General features: G+C 37.4%; 1 protein-coding gene across 1 annotated transcript in view; it reads left to right on the top strand.

The window, feature by feature from the left end:
* The window catches only part of LOC123534242 (ribosomal protein S6 kinase delta-1-like), a 37,197-nt gene that overhangs the window by 7,959 nt on the left and 4,370 nt on the right, over positions 1-24,868 (top strand). The window contains exons 5-14 of the mRNA XM_045316394.2: positions 3,280-3,473; positions 4,814-5,043; positions 6,787-6,857; positions 7,422-7,676; positions 8,186-8,396; positions 10,353-10,474; positions 11,200-11,355; positions 16,097-17,772; positions 18,388-18,515; positions 21,776-21,858. Coding sequence (XP_045172329.2) covers positions 3,280-3,473; positions 4,814-5,043; positions 6,787-6,857; positions 7,422-7,676; positions 8,186-8,396; positions 10,353-10,474; positions 11,200-11,355; positions 16,097-17,772; positions 18,388-18,515; positions 21,776-21,858 — 3,126 coding nt within the window. The remainder of the gene's footprint in view (positions 1-3,279; positions 3,474-4,813; positions 5,044-6,786; positions 6,858-7,421; positions 7,677-8,185; positions 8,397-10,352; positions 10,475-11,199; positions 11,356-16,096; positions 17,773-18,387; positions 18,516-21,775; positions 21,859-24,868) is intronic.

A 24,868-nucleotide genomic window follows, 5' to 3' on the forward strand; every position in this document is an offset into this window, starting at 1 on the left:
TCTGTGCAAGGGGAGGTAAGTCAATTTCTATTGCCAAAAGGGAATGCAAGTCAGTTTCTGTTGGTCAATGGGAACAGATTTACCACCCCTACAATACAAGATAAATACAAGTATAAAGTTTGATAGAGAAATTTAAATGGGAAATAATTTATTTGTTAAATAATTTTCATATTTAAAGATAGATTTATATAAAGAGATATAAAAATACTGGGATAATACTGGTTAAATTCTTATTCTTTTTGAACAAATTCATTAGCATGCACTACATTTATCTTCCTATTGACTTTTATAAATTATCTTAAAGTTTCCTTCCCCAATACTAAAGCTATATGAAGCATCCTTATTTCCTTTCCTGATATTTTTTACACACTATAACCACTTTAAAGAAAGCCAAAATACAGTACCCTGTATATGATCTGAACTCACAAACTGGGAATATAAAAAACTTCATAGAACTGAAGTAATTATTTCTTAGATTTCTTCTTAATAAGGCATAAAAAAAATGTTTGTTTCCAGTAACATGCTAAAAAAAATTATGATAGGTAGGTCGGTAATTTTTTTTGGGGGGGGGGGGGGGGGGGGGGGGAGGTTTTTTTTATTAAGTGGGACTTTTTGTGCCCACCCCCATGAGTGGTGGGGGCATATAGATTTGCTCTTGTCCGTCCGAAGTTCGTGACGCGCCTAGCTCGAAAAGTATTTTATATAAATTGATGAAACCTTGCATGAGTCTTTATCATGATATGAACTTGCGCACCTCCTATTTTTCGTCTGGCTCCGCCCCCTATTTTCAGAGTTATGGCCCCTGAAAAAGTCAAAAATGCACATTTTCACCTTGTGACACGCCTAGCTCAAAAAGTATTTGATATATATTCATGAAATCTTGCATGAGTCTTAATCATGATATGAACTTGCACACCTCCTATTTTTCATCTGGGTCCGCCCCCTATTTCTAGAGTTATGGCCCCTGAAATAGTCAAAAATGCACATTTTCACCTTGTGACACGCCTGGCTCAAAAAGTATTTGATATAAATTGATGAAACCTTGCGTGAGTCTTTATCATGATATGAATTGCGCACGTCCTATTTTTTGTCTGGCTCCGCCCCCTATTTTTAGAGTTATGGCTCCTGAAAAAGTCAAAAATGCACATTTTCACCTTGTGACACGCCTAGCTCAAAAAGTATTTGATATAGATTCATGAAACCTTCATGAGTCTTAATCATGATATGAACTTGTGCACCTCCTATTTTTCATCTGGGTCCGCCCCTTATTTCTAGAGTTATGGCCCCTGAAATAGTCAAAAATGCACATTTCCACCTTGTGACACACCTAGCTCAAAAAGTATATGCTATAAATTGATGAAACCTTGCATGAATCTTTATCATGATATGAACTTGTGCACCTCCTATTTTTAGCTCGACTATTCGAAGAATAAGTAGAGCTATCCTACTCACCATGGCGTCGTTAAGTTTTTCGTACCAGTCCACATTTTGACAAAGTCTTTTGAGATAAAGCTTTGAAACTTTCAACACTTGTTTACCATCACCATGGCCAGTTATAGGCAAGAGTACATAACTCCATCAGGGATTTTGGCTGAATTATGGCCCCTTTTGACTTAGAAATCATGGTTTAGTTTTTCGTACCAGTTCATATTTTGACAAAGTCTTTTGAGATAAAGCTTTGAAACTTTCAACACTTGTTTACCATCACCATGTCCAGTTTTAGGCAAGAGTACATAACCCCGTCAAGGATTTTGGCTGAATTATGGCCCCTTTCGACTTAGAAATTTTCGTACCATTTCATATTTTGAAAAAGTCTTTTGAGATAAAGCTTTGAAACTTTCAACACTTGTTTACCATCGCCATGTCCAGTTATAGGCAAGAGCACATTACTCCATCAAGGATTTTGGCTGAATTATGGCCCTTTTTGACTTAGAAATCTGGGTTAAGTTTTTCGTACCAGTTCATATTTTGACAAAGTTTTTGAAGATAAAGCTTTGAAACTTTCAACACCTGTTTACCATCACCATGTCCAGTTTTAGGCAAGAGTACATAACTTCATCAAGGATTTTGGCTGAATTATGGCCCCTTTTGACTTAGAAATCTTGGTTAAGTTTTTCGTACCAGTTTATATTTTGTGTAAAGTGTTTGACATAAAGCTTTGAAACTTTTATCACTTGTTCAGTATAATAGTCTCTATCTGTAGGAAAGAGTACATATTAAACTCTGTCATATATTTTGGCTTAATTATTGCCCTTTTTGGACTTAAAATTGGTTCTGATTTCATACAAGTCCACGTTTTGTCAAAACTATTTGACATATGGCTTTTAAACTTTGAACACTTGTTTATCATCATGATTTCCATCTGTAGGCAAGTGTACATAACTCTGACAACTATTTTGGCTGAATAATGGCCCTTTTTAGACTTTGAAATTGGTTCACACATTGCCATTTAGTGCAGGACTTATCGAAATCCATAAATATGGGAACATTGTTTGTCTAATGTATTTTTTTCTTTTGTCTGAATATCTTTAGAAATATTTTGACCCCATTCTTCAATCAATTCTTCAAATAGTCGAGCGCGCTGTCATCCGACAGCTCTTGTTCATCTGGGTCCGCCCCCTATTTCCAGAGTTATGGCCCATGAAATAGTACAAAAATGCACATTTTCACCTAATTATGTGCCTCAGTCAAAAAGTATTTAATGTAAATTCATGAAACCTTGCTTGAGTCTTTGTCATAATGTGACCTTGCACACTTGGCATTCTTCTTGAGAATTCTAGCGTTTATTACAGAGTTATGGCCCTTGAAATAGCCAAAATAGTGGATTTTTTGTTTGTGATGCACATAGCTCAAAAAGTATATGGTATAGAATAATGAATCCATTTCATATTTTTTTTTTTTGAGGCTATACCCCATTAAGACTGCAAACATTTAAATTATTTCCCCTTATTTGTGACAAATGTACCAGTGGGGGGCACACTCTGTGTCCTACAGACACATTCTAGTTGGAAATTATTTTGTGTCAAAAAATGTATACAAATAAGGGGGTTATGCCTTTAGAGCATCAGTAAGTTGATTTCTAACATCACTGACCATGTTTAAAGCATAAAAAGTGCAGTTTTGCAACTTTTTATTTAAAAAAATTCTTTAAATATCCAAGGCCATGAAAACATTTTAAGGTTGAGCCAAAAATTTAGGGTAGGTTGGGATACTAGAAACAAACTATTCATTTTTTTTTTGCATCTAACATGATCCTGAGAAAAAATTGGCTTATTCCAGGGAGGCAAGGTAGTTGAAGGGATCTCTGGCAAGGTGTTGAAGCCATCAAGACTGGACATCCTGGGTGCAAACCCAGACCCTGTGATAAAGCCAGTGCTTGAACCTCAACAAACAGACGTTATAGTCACAGCTAAAGATACAGAATCCAGTTCAAGTGTGCCTGTTCTGTCAGATAGTGATAATAACCAGAAAAAGTGAGATTTTTAACTTACCTGAGCACAATGTGCTCAAGATGAGCTATTGTGATCACCCTGTCTCTGTTGTCTTGAAGTGCACATGTCACATTTCAAGAATTTGACTAGAGGTCACACTTCTTGCCCAATTTTGATGAAACTTGTATAGAATGTTTGCCTCAATAAAATCTCAGGCAAGTTCAGTACTAGGCCATGTAGTCAAAAAGTAATTGGTCAAATAATAGGAACACCTTATTACACTCTGGAGGCCGTATTTTCTACTTTATCTAACCTGGTCAGAATGTATGTCTTTATATCTAGGTTGAGATAGAAAATGGACAAACTTCTGGCGTAAACTAGGTCGCAAGGTCAAATCACAGAATGAATTCATTAACATTCTACAGGCCATATTTTCAACCTGATCTATTTGAAAACCAGTCAAAATGTTTGTTTTCTTGAAATGTAGGTCAAGGTCAAAACTTGATCATCTGGAGTCAAAAACTAGGTAAATCATAAAGAAACCTGGTAAACATACTACAGGCTGCATTTTCTACCTTATCTACATGAAACAGGGAATGTTTGCTCATATGAAATCTAGGTCAAGTTTGAAACTGGGTTATCTGGCTTAAAAAATAAGGTCACACCATAGAAAACCTTGTATGTTCTGTAGAGGCTTAATTATATAAAGTATGTATAATGATACATGGTCAGAATGTGTGTTTTTTTTTTGTTTGACCCAGTTCAAAAGTGGGTCATCTGGGTTCACAAATTAGGTCAGTGCATCAACTCATAGAGACACATTGTTCACACTCCAGAAAACGTACTGTCTCTTAAGTGGTCACATTGTTTGCATTTGTCTTAATGAAGTCAAAAGCAGTTGTGATACTGGGTCACATTTACATAAAATCTAGGTAACTAGGACAAATAATGGAAGAAGATTAACAGTATAAAATTTCAATCTTATTATTAAATGGATCTTCATGAAACCTTTCTTTTCCATCTTGTTTTTCACTAAATACTGTTTTTGTTGTTGCCTTGTCATGACACATTCAAGGTCAAACAGTCAAGTCCAGGTGAGTCACTCAGGGCCATCCTGCTTCTCTTGTTTTATATTTATTTCGGAATGTTTCAGTTTTCTCTCTAAGTGTGCTAAATTTCAAACATCTGTCTTTAAATTTTTTAGCTTTTCTCCAGACTTCCTGCAGGAATCGACATCTCATTTATTATCTGTTATTATTTCATATATCTTGGATAAAATCTGTCTTGATTTCTCTCTTGCAAAAAAAAATTGCCTTGTAGACATATAAATTTCCCAGGTGTTATTTGCATCTAATACAGTTCACTTTCTGTATCTTTTACAGTGGAAATAAGGAGCCCCTGCTGGAAGGTGTGTGGAATTTTCCGCAGGTACCAGATAACATCAGTCTTAACTCGTATGACGAGGACACAGATGTTGATTCAACTCTCGGAACACCACTGCCTGACTCAGATATGGCGTTCTTCGACCCTCTGACAGAGAAAGACAAGAGTGGACAGGGAACAATTCGTGCCAGCAAGAGCTGGATCATGGAAGCCGTCAATACTTGTAATGGTACTGAAATTTGTGATCATGTGTTAAAATAATTTCTTTTGTTTTATCTGGAATAAAACCAGTTTGCAACAATAATAGGAAATATGAAAGTTCCTTGATTTGAATATACAAGGGCCTTGTGTTACTTAGAACGTTTTGCCCTTTGGGTGATAGCTTTGCTTGGGCGTGCAGTTTTTAATGAATTTTGTCGTTCTACACATTTGTCTTTTTGGTCCGAATTAAAGGGAGATGTATTGTTGCTGTAATTTTGGTCATTTATTCATTCAAGGCAAGATTTTCAAAATCTTCCGAAAATCGTTTGGGTACCGGTATTGATCAAAGTGGTAGCCATTTTGTTTCCAACATAGTGCGTTTGCGACCAGCATGGATCCAGACCAGCCTGTGCATCCACGCAGTCTGGACAGGATCCATACTGTTTGCTTTCAAAGCTTATTGCGATTAGAGAAATCATTAGTGAACAGCATGGATCCTGACCAGACTGCGCAGATGCGCATGCTGGTCTGGATCCATGCTGGTCGCAAATGCACTATGTTGGTTTTCTATTGTGTGGCTCAATAATGGTATTGCTTATGTTCTTGTATTTATATGAACTGTATTTTGAAACTAATCACTCTTGACTAGATCAAGAAATTGTAATGCTTTATATCTAAAACTAAATGTAGATGGAGTCTATTTAAAGGGTGTTGTGTATTAATGAATAATTCGGCAATTGTTATACACATTAAAATAGCTGCCACCGCAATATATATTACCTTTAATTTTCAAACTGCAATATCTTTCAACAGTGGTCTGATTCTAAATAATGAGCCGTGCATGGGAAACCACATAGTGGGTTGCGACCAGCATGGATCCAGACAGCCTGCGCATCGCGCATTGGTCAGGATCCATGCTGTTCGCTTTTAAAGCTATGGAACGGAGAGAAACGTTAGCGAACAGCATGGATCCTGACCAGACTGCGCAGATGCGCATGCTGGTCTGGATCCATGCTGGTCGCAAATGCACTATGTTGGTTTTCTCATTGTGTGGCTCAAATAATGGTATTGCTTTATGTTCTTGTATTTATATGAACTGTATTTCTGAAAACTAAATCTACTTCTTTGAACTAGATCAAAGGAAATTGTAATGCTTTATATCTAAAAACTAAACTGTAGAATGGAGTCTATTTAAAAGGGTGTTTGTGTATTAATGAATAATTCGGCAATTGTTATACACATTAAAATAGCTGCCTCCTCAATATATATTACCTTTAATTTTCAAACTGCAATATCTTTTTCAACAGTAGTCTGATTCTAAATAAATATTTCAGCTTTTAAATGGTTGGAGGATGGCTCATTTTAAAAAAAATTACAGTTAAGCATTTCTTGCTCTTTTAGCCTAGAGGATGTATAACTCAAAAACTGCGTGAGTGTTACTGAAACCCAAGCAAGAATGAACAAAACTGACTACGCCTACTCAAGGACAGTTTTTGTCTGAACTGAAATGTTCAAACTGTTTAATTCAGGGTTAGACTAATATACGTTTTTATCATGCATATACTTGATTGACATCATTTTGGTGATGGAAATATAACTTTTCAAATACAATTAAGACAGGTTTCACTTTCAGAGGTCTCTTCAAGTCAAACAGAAACAAACATATAATTAGGATTGTGTGAAGGTATGTTGTGATATTGTAAATATTTTAAAGATATAACTGTGAACTGTTTACTTTCAGATGATATAACTGCGAACTGTTTACTTTCAGAGTTGGAAACTGATAGTCCTGCTCTGCCAGGGTCAACAGAGCTGGAGGATTCCACTGATACAGGGTTACAAGTAAGAAACTTAAATCATGATTCAAATACATACTGAGGCCTTGTTGGGCATTTGGTAAAGATATTTTACCTGCTTTTAATCCCAGAAGGTATAAAGCCTGTAAAACTACTAAAACTGATGTAAGGAAGCCATCCAGCTGGCTTACAGAAGGTAGATTGTTCTCCCCAGGTGCTATTCCATGTCTGAAATAATAATGGGAGGAATGTTTTGGACTCTACATCATTAAAAAGCTACACCATATGCACAGAATTATGGCAGTGACTTTAAAAACAAAATAAGCAGAACCTCGTTCTGTGAAATCATCATTTGTAGGAGGAGGATTTCTGAAATCTATGAAAATTAGCCCTCCAACAAGTATTAATGATTTTATATTAAGGGAATTGAATACACATGCAAGTGTATAAATTGCTTCCAGTATTGGTTGTTTAGCCTGTAAAATTTTTTTATAGTACCGTCACCTGTAATCTATATAAATTATAAATGTATCACCTATATCCTATAAAATGCATTGCCCTCATGATGCTTTATAACCTAACTCATTAACACACACAATTGTGATTTCAGATGACTGGAAGTGTTGGCAACTTAACCGACTCTATCTCCGACACTCTGACACAGTCCAGTTCTCGTACACATTCAACCAGTACCCTAGATGTCAGTGAGTTTGACCCTCTGACCCAGAGTACTGGAAGTGGCAGTTCAAGGGTCATGGTTGGGAAAGGTGACCTTGACATTTCACAGTTAACCTCTGGGTTCAACTCTGGTAGTTCTACAAGTCTGGATTCCTCATCCAGTAATGTATCTTCACCTAGACATCAGGTAATTAGTGCTTAAAAACACATCTGTGTTATCATATTTATATCCTTGAAGTTCAAAAAGGAGTATTCTTAAATATGCAAGACCACTTTCAGTTGTTTATACCAGAAATGAAATAAGGTTCAAGCTTTCTTAAGACATGTATATTACTGCAACAGTTGGTATTTCCTTTTCTATCAAACACTTTCCTTTATGAATCAGCCTTTGTACTTAAAAACAAAACTTCTGTAATTCAGACTCAGTTCTCTGTACTGCAAGTTATTACTAGTTTAAGAAAACCTTGCCAGTTTCAGACTACAGTGAAATCATTTGAATTTGTGGGTATAAAGTTTGTATCTCTCAAAGTATTTGACCTGGAGTCATAAGACATCACAGGATAGATATTCAGCATGAGAAGTTTTAATTGGGATTTCAAAAAGCCAGATTAGAGTTATGGCCCTTGACTTTGTTCAGTGACAGGAGTGGGGGTACCAGTATCCTATAGACATACATCTAGTTTTTTCTAACTTCAGAAACGTTCAGCTAAAATAACTGCATCTCCACGACAGAGATCAGTGACAAAAGAGAGTGTATCGACAATGGACCTAGGTAGTAAAGAAGACTATATTTACCTGGCGGCCAGTCAGATCTGTAAGGCACAAGAGTTTGAGGCCAATGGTGACTATGAACAAGCATTTGCTACATACAAGAGTTGTGTTGGTATTCTGTTACATGGTGTTCAAGGTACCTTGACATTTTCTTCCATAGTTTTCTCTCCGTAGCCTTCTTGGATTTGAGCCTTACCAGTCTTGCTTAAAGGTGGTCAATCAGATTTCACTCAAGTACCGTAATAAACTTGTTCAAACATTAATGTCTGATTATTTATACTAGTTTGTGTTTATTTATTGCTTCATTCATTTATTACTTAATGCAAGTAGATTTTCACTTTTCGTGTTTTCCTGTCCTGGTTGCTATGTAAGTACATGTATAAGTATAAATTTAATAAGCATATTTTGCCATAGGAATGCCTATTGGGTTATTCTAGTTTTAAGATTTACATTAACAACTATATAATTCGCAAGGTTAATTGAACCCACAATATTTAGCTGAAATTCTTTTATGCAAGATTGCAAAGTTGTTATTATCTCCCTTCGTCTATCTTTTGCCTCTAAGATAGAATAAGGGTAAATGAACTGACACAGTTTTGAAACTTGCCTTTTGATTTAGATTGTTGAAAGTACCTAATATCTATCAAGTGCAAATGTAAAACTAGAAATTATATTTAAATAAAAGATACAGATTTTTGAATAGTTTCATATTGAAGGGGCATAATGCAAATGTTTTATAAAAATAAAACATACATTTTATAATGTTATAAAATACTGCTTAAATGTGATTGATCACCTTAATGAGGGATCTTACGACTGTAGAAAAAAAACTTGGAAGGGTTTCAAACCAACCCGCTTTTCCTCAGTTTTGAGGTAAGATATTTTCACCCTCACAAAGTACTACGAAAATACCTGGTTTGATGGTTTCATAGGATCAGTCAAAAAAGGTTGAAATAATGAAGTTATCCACAAGTAATTCACAGTATATTGAGAACTTTTGTTTGTGCATCAGTTTTGAGTTGGTCAGCAGTCATCAGACTTTAGAGACCTCCAATACTAAGTGGTTACGGTTGCTGACTGCGAATCACATGCCGGTTTGAAATCTGGCTTGGGGTGTAGAGTTCTTATGAGGAAGCCATCTAGCTGGCTTACAGCATTCTCATCCATCAGAGGTTCGTCAAAATCCCGAGACGAACCTCTGATTTATTTCCATCGTTTACTTGGTGAGCATGCGCACTCGTAATTACTGTCGGGAGTGGTTTCAGCCAATCATTGTTCGCCATTATTTGGAACTCCGAATTGAAACTTCAAAAAATATGTAAACAAGATACTTGCTTACGATGGATAAAGGCTGTATTCCATGATTGTGATAAATAAAGATTTATTCCTGTAATTCGACGTTAAGAGATTTACTTTAAGAAATAATAATATTCGTCGTAAATGGACATCGTATTCCCTCGATAATATTGAAAGGACGCGGCATGCTTTTCACGGACGATTTTGATTGGTTCGCTACGATTTGTCGCGAAACGACGCTGATTGGCTGAAACGTTTTACCTGTAATGTAACCAAACCATAAATATCGGCGAAATGTGCCAGAGGTTCATCCGGTGAACCACGGTAGACCTCTGGTATGCGAGAATGGCTTACAGAAGGTCTGTGTTCCTACCCAGGTGGGGGCCAATGCTTAAAACAATGCAGGTGGGGCAACTGGAGTCTTTGTCCATCATCAGTAGCAGGAAAAGTTGCCATATGACTTTAACCTTTAGCCTGCTAAATTTCTGAATTGGACTGGTCCCTCATTCAATTTACACAATACCATTAATTATTTGAAGGGGTGTTCACTAAAAATTTACTGACTGAATCACGAACAGTGAAGACCATGATCAGCCTGCATGGATGTGCAGGCTGATCTTGGTCTGCACTGGTTGCAAAGACAGAAAATCTTGCCGCCAGCAGGCTAATGGTAAATTGCATTGGTTTGACTCTTAACAAACCTTTGACTTTATTATGATAATAATATCAAGATTTAAATGCTGTATAATTAAACGTCAGTTTATTTTTTGCTATGTATCATGAATTGATTCTTTAGGAGATTCAAACAAGGGTCGTAGAGATGCTGTACGGAGAAAGACTGCCCAGTATTTAATGAAGGCTGAGGATTTATACAACAGACATTTGGCAAAGGAAGCTTCAGATGAACAAAGATGGGCTGTATGTATAATCACTAATATAACTTGTTACATGCAATTTTCTAACAGCAGCACCCAAGATCATTTCAATACTGACATGCAAACCTCAAATCAGGTGCATGACGTCTTATTAATTTGTTCGGTTGAGCTTAAAAGTTAATTAATAGTGATATTTTCAATGTTACTGATACTTAACCAGTAATTAGTGTCATTTATATGATATTAAGAGCGGGAGGGTATGCATTGGTTTTATTAGCAGAATAATATTGTGCTCCTGAAGTAGCATGTTTCTACTGTTCTCCGTATAAAGCTAATAACTGTTAAATATTTGTAGCTACATACCTTCAGTTGAGGAGTCTGGTTGTCACAAAGCTTTATCTTTTGCCTTATCAGTTTTATCGCTTAAGCAGTTAAGTTATATATATATATATATATATATATATATATATATATATATATATATATATATATATATATATATATATATACTCTCTTTTTTTTTTCTATCCAAATCTGCTGTATTCAGATTAATTTCAGCTTAAGACTAAAATTTCAGTTAAAAATTGAAGGAATTAGATGCTTTGTATATGTTTATTCACAAACAGACTTATTTAGCAGAAAAGTAACTTTTTGCTTCACCACAGGAGAGTTCCTTCCCATTTATGGTTGTAACAGGAGTACATTGTTTTCAAGGACATACACAGTCAGGTTGGATTTACAGAAATTATTCATTTACTGATATTTCAGATGGACACTGCTTTAAGCCCTTCAACAGAGGTTGATCCCTCCCTGACCTTTGTGAGGGGACCAGCCAGTGAGTTAAAGAAATATAAGGTTTTAGGGACTATAGACAAAGTTATTCTGGTGCTGGATAAAGACACTGAAGAAACTTACGTTATTAAGGTAAGAAGATAAAATTAACTTAAGGTAGTACTGCATTATTCTTGCATACCAGACGGGGATTTCCGGTATCTTTACCGGTGCTGGAAAAATCCATCTTACACCCCGGGGTGTAAGATGACTCTCGTGCTGTAAATGACGTAAAACGAACTACATATATATAGAAGATTTATGTAGTAATTTATATTTTATTTAAAAAATGGAATAAATATTCAATACCTTGACAATTCCTATTGGTTCCTGATAGTATATTTCTCGATTCAAATCATGTTATTTTATCAAAAATTCATAACGTTACCCTGCAACTGGTAAAACAAAACCGGAACTATACATTGTTGTTTGTTTTGAAACATCATGACGTCTTTCCTGTTTATGGACGTTGGTTTCCCGCGCTTTGTTTAAATACACTGCCATAAGAAATAGTTCTAAAAAGAAAGCCGTTCGATTGATTTTATTTTTATTAGCTCGACTATTCATAGAATAGTGAGCTATTGCACTCGCCCATGCGTCGGCGTCCGCGTCGGCGTCCGCGTCCGCGTCCCGATTTTGGTTAAGGTTTTGTATGTAAGCTGGTATCTCAGTAACCACTTGTGGGAATGGATTGAAACTTCACACACTTATTCACTGTGACAAACTGACTTACATTGCACAGGTTCCATAACTCTATTTTGCTTTTTTACAAAATTATGCCCCTTTTTCGACTTAGAAATTTTTGGTTAAGGTTTTGTATGTAAGCTGGTAACTCAGTAACCACTTGTGGGAATGGATTGAAACTTCACACACTTATTCACTGTGATGAACTGATCTACATTGCACAGGTTCCATAACTCTATTTTGCTTTTTTACAAAATTATGCCCCTTTTTCGACTTAGAAATTTTTGGTTAAGGTTTTGTATGTAAGCTGGTATCTCAGTACTTACTAATGGGAATGGATTGAAACTTCACATACTTGTTCACTATCATGATCTGACATGCACTAAGCAAGTCCCATAACTCTACTCTCTTTTTTTTCAAAATTATGCCCCTTTTTCGACTTAGCAGTTTTTGGTTAAATTTTTGTATGTAATCTGATATCTCAGTATCTACTAATTGGAATGGATTGAAACTTCACACACTTGTTCACTGTCATGATCTAACATGCACTGTGAAGGTCCCATAACTCTACTTGGCATTTTTACAAAATTATGCCCCTTTGACTTAGCAGTTTTTTGTTAAGTTTTTATATGTAAGCTGGTATCTCAGTATCCACAAATTGGAAAGGATTGAAACTTCACACACTTGTTCACTGTCATGATATGACATGCAGTACAGAGGTTCAATACCTCTACTTTGCATTTTACAAAATTATGCCCCTTTTTCAACTTTTGTATTCATTCAGTTGACAAGGCTGTTGAATAGTCGAGCGTTGCTGTCCTCCGACAGCTCTTGTTATTATTTCTTGAAATCTGTATGCAAGAAAAAGATTCTGTCACTGGTTATAGGTGCAGATGGGAATATCCGGCTCTCGGGTAACTGTTTAGGCGGTAACTCGGTAGGAACCTCGTAACCGCCTAAACAGTTACCCTCGAGGCCGGAAATTCCCATCTGCACCTATAACCAGTGAAAGAATCTTATATTCATACACAGGATGTCCTGGTTTTAATAATGGCATTTTTCTGGATAAAACCCGGATTTGGCATTCAGAAACAAAAATTTCTCACAAATTTGTGGCAATTTTTGTAAGTAGCAACATGTCTAAAGATTGAATATAATAGCTAAAATGGATGCACATGAAATAATTTGAATTAATGTAATAGGGTTGCTTATTTTGGTTTCTCTAATACTATAGGTAAATATCTAAAAATTAGACCCACAAGCCTGTACATTTTAATATTCTTCATGTGAGGGAGCCATCCAGCTGGCTTATGGAAGGTCGGTGGTTCTACCCAGGTGCCCGCTCATGATGAAATAATGCCCGGAGGGGCACCTGGGGTCTTCCTCCACCATTAAAGCTGGAAAGTCGCCATATGACCTATCATGTGTCGGTGCGATGTTAAATCCAAAACAAAACAAAAAATGTACATTTTGTGTATAAAACAGAGTAAACGAGTAAATTTTGCTATTGTTGGAAGTTTTGTTAGTCCACTACTGCTTGAGAACCAGTTTTAGGGCCAAAGGTTTGCTCCTCATTGATTTATTAGTCTTTTCAGCTAGTCTGTCCCATTCTTGTCCAGTCCATAACTCTTCTGTTGATTTGATATTGTAGAGGTATATATCCATTCCAGATCTTTATTTTAGGTCCAAGATAACGGATTTTTGCATACCAGACGGGAATTTCTGGTATCTTTACCGGTGCTGGAAAAATTCATCTTACACCCCGGGGTGTAAGATGACTCTTGTGCTGTAAATAACGTATTACGAACTACATACATGTAGAAGATATATGTAGTAATATATATTTTATTTAAAAAAACGGAATGAAAATTTAATACCTTGACAGTTCCTATTGGTTCCTGATTGTATATTTCTTGATTCAAATCACATTGTTTTATCAAAAATTCATAATGTTATGCTGCAACTGATAAAACAAAACCGGAACTAAACATTGTTATTTGTTTTGAAACATCATGACGTCTTTCCTGTTTATGGATGTTGGTTTCGCGCGCTTTGTTTAAGTACACTGCCATATGAAATAGTTCTAAGGATTACTGTCACTGGTTGTAGGTCCAGATGGAAATATCCGGCTCTTGGGTAACTGTTTAGGCGGTAACTCGGCAAGGAGCCTAGTTACCGCCTAAACAGTTATGCTCAATACCGGATATTTCCATCTGCACCTACAGCCAGTGAAATAATCTTATAAACTCCAACAGTCTTAATTAGATTTAGTGTAAAGATAATAGAATTAAAGTGGTAGCAGACCTAGTTAGCCATTATTGTGCCATTTGTACTTGACTGATTTTTAAGCAGTGTTGGTTTGAGAGTGAGTTTTTTGTAAATAAAACAGAAATCTGATGGTGGGAGGGGTTGGGATGTAACCATGGTCAGCATAAAGAAAATGGAAATATAAAAAGGAGTCATCTCCCTTTATTTCTGAAATAATAAAGTGTGTTGTCAGGTTTTGTTTCTGATTTTTTAATGATTTTGAAATTGGATGCAGAGTATTTAAACTTTTAATGTGTTAGAATTTGTTTATTATGTCTCCCCAGGAGACATATTGTTTTTGCCCTGTCCGTCCGTCTGTCCGTCCGTACGTCACACTTCATTTCCGAGCAATAACTGGAGAACCATTTGACCTAGAACCTTCAAACTTCATAGGGTTGTAGGGCTGCTGGAGTAGACGACCCCTATTGTTTTTTGGGTCACTCCGTCAAAGGTCAAGGTCACAGGGGCCTGAACATTGAAAACCATTTCCGATCAATAACTAGAGAAACACTTGACCCAGAATGTTGAAACTTCATAGGATGATTGGTCATGAAGAGTAGATGACCCCTATTGATTTTGGGGTCACTCCGTCAAAGGTCAAGGTCACAGGGGCCTGAACATTGAAAACCATTTCCAATCAATAACTAGAGAACCACCTGACCCAGAATGTTGAAACTTGATAGGATGATTGGTCATAAAGAGTAGATGACCCTTATTGATTTTGGGGTCACTCCGTCAAAGGTCAAGGTCACAGGGGCCTGAACATTGAAAACCATTTCCGATCAATAACTAGAGAACCACTTGACCCAGAATGTTGAAATTCATAGGATGATTGTACATGCAAAGTAGATGACCCCTATCGATTTTGGGTCACTCCATTAAAGGTCAAGGTCACAGGGGCCTGAACATTGAAAACCATTTCCGGTCAGTAACTTGAGAACCACTTGACCCAGAATGTTGAAACATAATAGGATGATTGGTCATAAAGAGTAGATGACCCTAACGATTTTGGGTCACTCTGTGAAAGGTCAAGGTCACAGGGGCCTGCACATTGAAAACCATTTCCGGTCAGTAACTTGAGAACCACTTGACCCAGAATGATGAAACTTCATAGGATGATTGGTCATGCAGAGTAGATGAACCCTAACGATTTTAGGGTCACTCTGTTAAAGGTCAAGGCCACAGGGGCCTGAACATGGAAAACCATTTCCAGTCAATAACTTGAGAACCTCTCGACCCAGAATGTTGAAACTTCATAGGATGATTGTTCATGCAGAGTAAATGACCCTTATTGTTTTTGGGGTCACTTCGTTAAAGGTCAAGGTCACAGGGGCCTGAACATTGATAACCAGTTCCGATCAATAACTTGAGAACCACTTGACCCAGAATGTTGAAACTTCATAGGATGATTGAACATGCAGAGTAGATGACCCCTATTGATTTTGGGGTCAGTCTATTAAAGGTCAATGTCACAGTGGCCTGTTCATGTAAAATCATTTTTTGGAAATAACTTGAGAACCACTTGACCTACAATGTTGAAACTTAATAGGATGATTGGACATGCAGAGTACATGACCCCTATTTATTTTGAGGTCACTTGATCAAAGGTCAGGGTCACAGGAGCCTGAACAGTGACTTGAGAACCACTAGGCCACGAGTGTGGAAATTTAGCGGGATGACTGGACATGCCAAGTAGATGATCCCTATTGCAGCCAACCATCAGTGTCTCTTTGACTCGCTCCTGACCCCTATTGACTTCTTGCCTATAGGACTTTGCATTGGGGGAGACATGCGCTTTTTTACAAAAGCATTTTCTAGTTAACTTTTGGGTTTTCTTTTTCAGAGAGTTTATAAGTCTACAACAGGTAACAGAAAACTGAAAAATATCCTGCCGACCTCCTGTCCATACATGGTACATCTGCACAGGTTTTACGAGACATCCAGTACTATATATCTGTTACTGCAGTATGCTAGTGGCGGGAAGCTGTGGGACTACGTCGGGGCCTACCTGAGATACGCTCAGGAGCATGCTCGTGAAGGAGGCCCAGGTGGGGATGATGGGTATCCAGCCCAGGACTTCCAGAATGTTTATACGGGTTTCAAAATTCATACGGATGACAATCAGAGAAAATCGTTTACAAAAGACGTGTCTACAAATCATTTAGAGAAAATGGGGAATGGCGATAGTAAGAATTTAGGAGATAAAGTTACATTCAGTAAAGAAACTAATGATGTTGTTTTAGGAAAACCTGAACAAAGCACAGTAAAGGATTTAAGTATAGGAGATTTCCAGATAGATACAGATGGAAACAAAAAGGAAATTCATGATTTAGTGCTAGATACTGAAGGTGACAAAAATGAAAATAATGAAGTTGAGGCAAATGATGATACTTCAGAAAGAAGAACAGATTATAACAGATTTACCAGTTTTTCATCTGAAGAGAATGCTGATGATGAAGGGGAGGGGGTAAATTTTAGCCCTGCCCCATTTGAGAGGCAGAATTCACAAGGTGGTCAGTTTCAGGATTTGTTACAAAAAAATACGAACAAAGCAACACTAGAGAATTTTAGTATCAATAGTTTTGATAGTACTGAAGGATTTACCAGGGTGGATAGTAACGTGTCTGATCAGATAGAAGTCATACATGAAGTAAACGAGCTTAGCTGTGATACTGAGGTCTTCAGTAGTGATAAAAACACAAACGTAGATATGAGGAACAAAACTGAAGACAGTCGCTTAACTCCTGGTTCGCAGGATCAGACATGTTCTAGTCAAAACGGCAATAGGTTGTCAGATGTTGATAGTGATAATTCCGAGGATGTATCAGATGACATTATTCGAAATTCGAAACAGTTATTAAGAACAGTGGAAAGAACTTTGTCTCAGATTGATAGCGAAGTTTCAGAGAAAATAGAAAACACACCTTCAGAACAGCCTAATTCTCCACTAACAACAACCACTAGCTCAATTACTATAGACAGTCCTGAGGAGCCAAGTATATATGACCTTCATCGCCATGGCGATACATCAGACAGTCAGTCTGATTCAAGGTCACTGTCTGAAACAAGGTCGCGGGAATTTGACAACAGTAGGCCTACATCAAGTGAAATTAATATAAATTCCAATAATCAGTGTGATTTGATAGTCAATGATATTCTAAAGGTGACTAAAACTGAGGAAATAATGTTTGACATGAATAGTTCAGATACGGGTCAAAGGTCAAGAAATGGGTCAGGCTCAAGGTCAAGGGTAGAATCAGATGTAACCAAAGGAATAGGAAGAAAGTTGTCTTTGTCAAGAATTAATTCTTCAGAGTTGAGTAGGTCTGCATCGAGTGATTACGAGTCTAAATCACCCTCTAAGTCAAGACACAGGACTATTTCCCACTTGTTTGAACAACTGGATATGTCTGCACAAAGTCCGGATCAAGTGAAAATACCAGAATCATTCATCCGGCGTTGGGCTGCTGAAATCATTGTAGCATTATCAACATTGCATTCTTTAGGAATTGTATGTAGGTAAGTGTCATTCAATTTTAAATTAAACTGTTTGAATACAAACTAATGATGATACTTTTGCTATTGGCTTGAAGAGAATTTTGTAATGCCGGCTGCTTTGTAGAAACTTTGGGTATCATGGTGACATTTTCACATATAAAGCTGTTTGAATTTGAACTAACTTATGTACGAATTACTTGTTTTATCATTTAGTAAGTTATAAATTACTTGTTTTATCATTTAGTAAGTTATATAGTGGACAAATAATGATAGGCACCTGTCCTTCAAACTAATCTAACCAAACGTGAACCATTTCTGCCTCACTGATTTAATATTGGGTCTAGACAAGTAAATATTTTAGTGCTGTACGGTACCACCATATGGACATGGCACAAGTATTTGCTAATACAAAATAAAGCTGAAGTTATTCACTCACTTGTCAAAGAAATGAAAACTGTGAGGCATTGAATAATTTGAAAGGTCTGGTCACACAGGTTTAATAATGTAGTCCAGATTGTATTCTATTGAACAGTGTGTGTTAATAATGAACACTTACTCTGCCAACATTGTACATTTGAGAGAAAATGTATGCACATTAGAAGGCAGTGAAATCAAAGCTTGTTTTTTCTTCTTTAGAGAGTTGAAACCTGACAATATACTCCTTGGAGACCAGGGTCATGCGACATTGACATACTTCTGTCAGATAAACCAGGTCACTGACAGTATAGACTTTGAGGCTGTACATCACATGTATGTTGCACCAGGTAGGCAATACTTCTTTTTACTTTACAATAGGATTTTGCTAAAAATTGGCATATATCTTAACCTCATGAAGACAGTAGGGAAACATTGTCCAAGCTCTACCAAAGTTGTTTGCAAACAACTGAATACATTTGAAAAATTAGAATATACTTTACTCTGAAACAGTAGGGGATTTCAAGTCTAAAAAGTTTTTCACAATTTAAAGAAAATAATGTCTGTTAATTCTAAACAAAAATGTTAACTAGACTTACTCGTTAAGAAAAGCCTGTGCTTTTAGAATGCATTTTGAAGTATTTGTGCAGCCATATTTCTTTTCTTCTAAACTAAAGTAGCTGAAGAAATTGCCATCTCATAGACTAGCTTGTATTATCAGCAGCAGACAGTTTTCTAGACCTGTGTATAAAACTGCTGAATTTTTTTGTTAGCATACAAGACATTTAATATATTTCTTGCGTACATATTTGCTCATGTACAAAGGAGAACAGCTGATGCCACTCGGCTGTCATTTTATCTTGGAATGCAAATTTATTATTTTAATATAAAATTGAGCTTGTGAAAACTTAACTCAGAGGAAAGAATTATGAGTTTTAAGTATGTTACTATGAAGCATAATAGGGGTGTCACGATAAACCGGTATACCGATATATTGCAATATGTTTCCAAAACTGTATTGCACCGCGATACGCACCCAACGTACCGGTTTTCTGCGGTATTTCCTCGCATTTATTCAATGTCAATTGTGTTTCGCGAATTGCCATTTTTATCATGGTCTGCTCAGTTGAAATATAAATTCCAAAAATTTAATCGAATAGACAAGTGTTCCGGGTCATGCAGGTGCTTACAGCAGTTGATTACCGCATGAATCCAATCTTTCTATGACAATGATTAACTATAAACAACGTGGCAGACAGAGGAGCCGGCCTTAGAATTGTCACGAACTAAAAGGCAAAGAGAGAAATTTAAGGTCTCATTTCGGGTTGAAATTCGTTCTGCAGACAAAGAAAATAGTCAATGGTATTGTAATCTGTCGTTTGTGCAGTGGTACCATAAAATGCAGAGGCAGGACATTTAACTTTAAAACACAAAACCACCGGTAGACTCCGAGAGTGAAACTGATAGTTGGACACATGTCCATACTCTAAAAATAAGTTGTAGAAAACAATCATGAACTAAACATGTTGAAACAGTGCAATAACTTTCAGAATGTAATTGACTTGCACACATATACATTCGATAAGGAGTTTCCGTCTGTTAATTTTTTAGCTCACCTGTCACAAAGTGAGCTTTTGTGATCGCGCGGTGTCCGTCGTCCGTCCGTGCGTCCGTAAACTTTTGCTTGTGACCACTCTAGAGGTCACATTTTTCATGGGATCTTTATGAAAGTTGGTCAGAATGTTCATCTTGATGATATCTAGGTCAAGTTCGAAACTGGGTCACGTGCCATCAAAAACTAGGTCAGTAGGTCTAAAAATAGAAAAACCTTGTGACCTCTCTAGAGGCCATATTTTTCATGAGATCTTCATGAATATTGGTCAGAATGTTTATCTTGACAATATCTAGGTCAAGTTCGAAACTGGGTCACATAGGGTCAAAAACTAGGTCATTAGGTCTAAAAATAGAAAAACCTTGTGACCTCTCTAGAGGCCATATTTCTCAATGCATCTTCATGAAAATCGGTCAGAATGTTCATCTTGATGATATCTAGGTCAGGTTCGAAACTGGGTCACGTGGGGTTAAAAACTAGGTCAGTAGATCTAAAAATAGAAAAACCTTGTGACCTCTCTAGAGGCCATATTTTTCATGAGATCTTCATGAATATTGGTCTGAATGTTCACCTTGATGATATCTAGGTCAAGTTTGAAACTGGGTCATGTGGGGTCAAAAACTAGGTCAGTAGATCTAAAAATAGAAAAACCTTGTGACCTCTCTAGTGGCCATATTTCTCAATGGATCTTCATGAAAATTGGTCAGAATGTTTACCTTGATGATATCTAGGTCAAGTTCGAAACTGGGTCATGTGCGGTCAAAAACTAGGTCAGTAGGTCTAAAAATAGGAAAACCTTGTGACCTCTCTAGAGGCGATATTTTTCAATGGATCTTCATTAAAATTGGTTAGAATGTTTACCTTGAAGATATCTAGGTCAAGTTTGAAACTGGGTCACATGGGGTTAAAAACTAGGTCAGAAGATCTAAAAATAGAAAAACCTTGTGACCTCTCTAGAGGCCATATTTTTCATGAGATCTTCATGAATATTGGTCAGAATGTTCATCTTGATGATATCTAAGTCAGATTCAAAACTGGGTCACGTGGGGTCAAAAACTAGGTCAGTAGGTCTAAAAATAGAAAAAACCTTGTGACCTCTCTAGAGGCCATATTTCTCAATGGATCTTCATGAAAATTGGTGAGAATGTTCAGCTTGATGATATCTAGGTCAGGTTCGTAACTGGGTCATGTGCGGTCAAAAACTAGGTCAGTAGGTCGAAAAATAGAAAAACCTTGTGACCTCTCTAGAGGCCATATTTTTCACGAGATCTTCATGAAAATTGGTGAGAATGTTCACCTTGATGATATCTAGGTCAAGTTTAAAAGTGGGTCACGTGCCTTCAAAAACTAGGTCATTAGGTCAAATAATAGAAAAACCTTGTGACCTCTCTAGAGGCCATATTTTTCAATGGATCTTCATGAAAATTGGTCAGAATTTTTTATCTTGATGATATCTAGGTCACATGTGCTCAAAAACTAGGTCACTATGTCAAATAATAGAAATAACGATGTCATACTCAGTTGAACACTGGGTCATGTGGAGATAGGTGAGCGATTCAGGACCATCATGGTCCTCTTGTTTCTAAATCCTAACCTTGAGAGTGATATTTGTTATAGCTTATGTTTACTTTCTACATCTTATTTAAAGAGTATGGAGGTGTATAAAGGTTTTATAGTAGTAAAAGAATCTCAGGTCATAGCTTTAGTTCAAGAAGCAATATATTGAGGTACATATTGCAATACGACGATAATGTATTGCAGTATATCGTGGTACATTTCAGGCGTATCGTGATACCCCTAAAGTATAATGAGAAAAAAGTATATATTTTGTATTTATATATATCGTTGTTAGTTTTTGAGGTATTAAAAAAAGTCAGAAAGGGAAAAGAAACATGATTTTCTATCACTTAGTGTCAAAATTCTCAGCATTATAACTTTTTGACAGATAGAATTTCTAACAGTTAAAATAAACTGAATATGGCCTTTCATTTATTTTAGAGGTGAATACAATTGGAGGATACTCAGAGAGCTGTGATTGGTGGAGTCTAGGTGTCCTACTTTATGAACTCCTGGTTGGCAAGGTAACAGAACGCTTATGCAGTTCTTTATAAGTTTTCTTTACCTAAGATTTTTTATATGCCCGAAGGGAAGTATTTCTGTTATGACGCCGCTGTCCGTCTGTCCCTCCGTCCGTTAGCAATTTCGTGTCAGCTCTGTAACTCTTGAACCGCTTGAAGGATTTCAAAGAAACTTGACACACATGTTCACCACATGGAGACGACGTGCAGAGCGCTTGTTTCGGATGACTAGCTTCAAGGTCAAGGTCACACTTAGGGGTTAAAGGTCATATGAGTGTGTTTCGTGTCCGCTTTGTAACTCTTGAACTGCTTGAAGGATTTCAAAGAAACTTGGCGCAAATGTTCACCACACTGAGACGACGTGCAGAGCGCTTGGTTCGGGTGACTAGCTTCAAGGTCAAGGTCACACTTAGGAGTGAAAGGTCATATATGACTTTGCTGTGTCCGCTCTGTAACTCTTGAACCGCTTATAGGATTTCAAAGAATCTTGACACAAATGTTCACCACATGGAGATGACATGCAGAGCGCTTGTTTCGGATGACTAGCTTCAAGGTCAAGGTCACACTTAGGGGTTAAAGTTCATATGAGTGTGTTTTGTGTCCGCTCTGTAACTCTTGAACCGCTTGAAGGATTTCAAAGAAACTTGGCACAAATGTTCAATACACTGAGACGACGTGCAAAGCGCTTGTTTCGGGTGATTAGCTTCAAGGTCAAGGTCACACTTAGGAGTGAAAGGTCTTATATGACTTTGCTGTGTCCGCTCTGTAACTCTTGAACTTGGCACAAATGTTCACCACACTGAGGCGACGTGCAGAGCGCATGTTTTAGTTGACTCGCTTCAAGATCAAGGTCACACTTGGGTGTCAAAGGTCATATATGACTTTGCTTTGTGTATATTGTTCTGCATTGCAGTGCTCTTGTTTTTATTTGGCAGATCCCTTTTTTGTTCTCTTACAATAGTTTTTTTAGCTCACATGTCACAAAGTGACAGTGTGAGCTTTTGTGATCGCGCAGCGTCCGTCGTCCGTCCGTCCGTCCGTCCGTGCGTCCGTCCGTGCGTAAACTTTTGCTTGTGACAACTCTAGAGGTCACATTTTTCATGGGATCTTTGTGAAAGTTGGTCAGAATGTTCATCTTGATGATATCTAGGTCAAGTTCGAAACTGGGTCAACTGCGGTCAAAAACTAGGTCAGTAGGTCTAAAAATAGAGAAACCTTGTGACCTCTCTAGAGGCCAAATTTTACACAAGATCTTCATGAAAATTGGTCAGAATGTTCACCTTGATGATATCTAGGTCAAGTTCGAAACTGGGTCACGTGCCATCAAAAACTAGGTCAGTAGGTCAAATAATAGAAAAACCTTGTGACCTCTCTAGAGGCCATATTTTTCACGGGATCTGTATGAAAGTTGGTCTGAATGTTCATCTTGATGATATCTAGGTCAAGTTTGAAACTGGGTCAGCTGCGGTCAAAAATTAGGTCATTAGGTCTAAAAATAGAAAAACCTTGTGACCTCTCTAGAGGTCATACTTTTGAATGGATCTTCATGAAAATTGGTCAGAATGTTCACCTTGATGATATCTAGGTCAAGTTTGAAACTGGGTCACGTGCCGTCAAGAACTAGGTCAGTAGGTCAAATAATAAAAAAACGTTGTGACCACTCTAGAGGCCATATTTTTCATGGGATCTGTATGAAGATTGGTCTGATTGTTGATCTTGATGATATCTAGGCCAGTTTCGAAACTGGGTCAACTGTGGTTAAAAACTAGGTCAGTAGGTCTAAAAATAGAAAAACCTTGTGACCTCTCTAGAGGTCATATTTTTCACAAGATCTTCATGAAAATTGGTCAGAATGTTCATCTTGATGATACCTAGGTCAGTTTCGAAACTGGGTCATGTGCCTTCAAAAACTAGGTCATTAGGTCAAAGAATAGAAAAACCTTGTGACCTCTCTAGAGGCCATATTTTTCATGGGATCTGTATGAAAGTTGGTCAGAATGTTCATCTTGATGATACCTAGGTCAGTTTCGAAACTGGGTCAGCTGCGGTCAAAAACTAGGTCATTAGGTCTAAAAATAGAAAAACCTTGTGACCTCTCTAGAGGCCATACTTTTGAATGGATCTTCATGAAATTTGGTCAGAATGTTCACCATGATGATATCTAGGTCAAGTTTGAAACTGGGTCATGTGCCATCAATAACTAGGTCAGTAGGTCAAATAATGAAAAAAACCTTGTGACCTCTCTAGAGGCCATATTTTTCATGGGATCTGTATGAAAGTTGGTCTGAATGTTCATCTTGATGATATCTAGGTCAGGTTCAAAACTGGGTCACATGAGCTCAAAAACTAGGTCACTATGTCAAATAATAGAAAAAAAAACGACATCATACTCAGTTCAAAACTTGGTCATGTTGGGACAGGTGAGCGATTCAGGACCATCATGGTCCTCTTGTTTTGTATTATTTCCCTTTTTATACGCCCGTTTGAAAAACGGGACGTATTATGGGAACGCCCCTGGCGGGCGGGCGGGCGGGATAGCGGGCGGGCGGCGTCCACAGACTTTGTCCGGAGCATATCTTCTACATGCATGAAGGGATTTTGATGAAACTTGGCACAGTTGTTCACCATCATGAGACGGAGTGTCATGCGCAAAAACCAGGTCCCTAGGTCTAAGGTCAAGGTCACACTTAGAGGTCAAAGGTCAAATTCAAGAATGACTTTGTCCGGAGCATATCTTCTTCATGCATGGAGGGATTTTGATGAAAGTTGGCACAATTGTTCATCATCATGAGACGGAGTGTCATGCGTAAGAACCAGGTCCCTGGGTCTAAGGTCAAGGTCACACTTGGAAGTCAAAGGATACAAGAAAGAAAACTTTGTCCGGAGCATAACTTCTTCATGCATGGAGGGACTTTGATATAACTTGGCACAAATGTTCACCACCATGAGGCGGAGTGTCATGCGCAAGAACCGGGTCCCTAGGTCTAAGGTCAAGGTCACACTTAGAGGTCAA

Source organism: Mercenaria mercenaria, chromosome 1 (genome assembly GCF_021730395.1).
Source record: "Mercenaria mercenaria strain notata chromosome 1, MADL_Memer_1, whole genome shotgun sequence".
Classification (NCBI taxonomy): domain Eukaryota; kingdom Metazoa; phylum Mollusca; class Bivalvia; order Venerida; family Veneridae; genus Mercenaria; species Mercenaria mercenaria.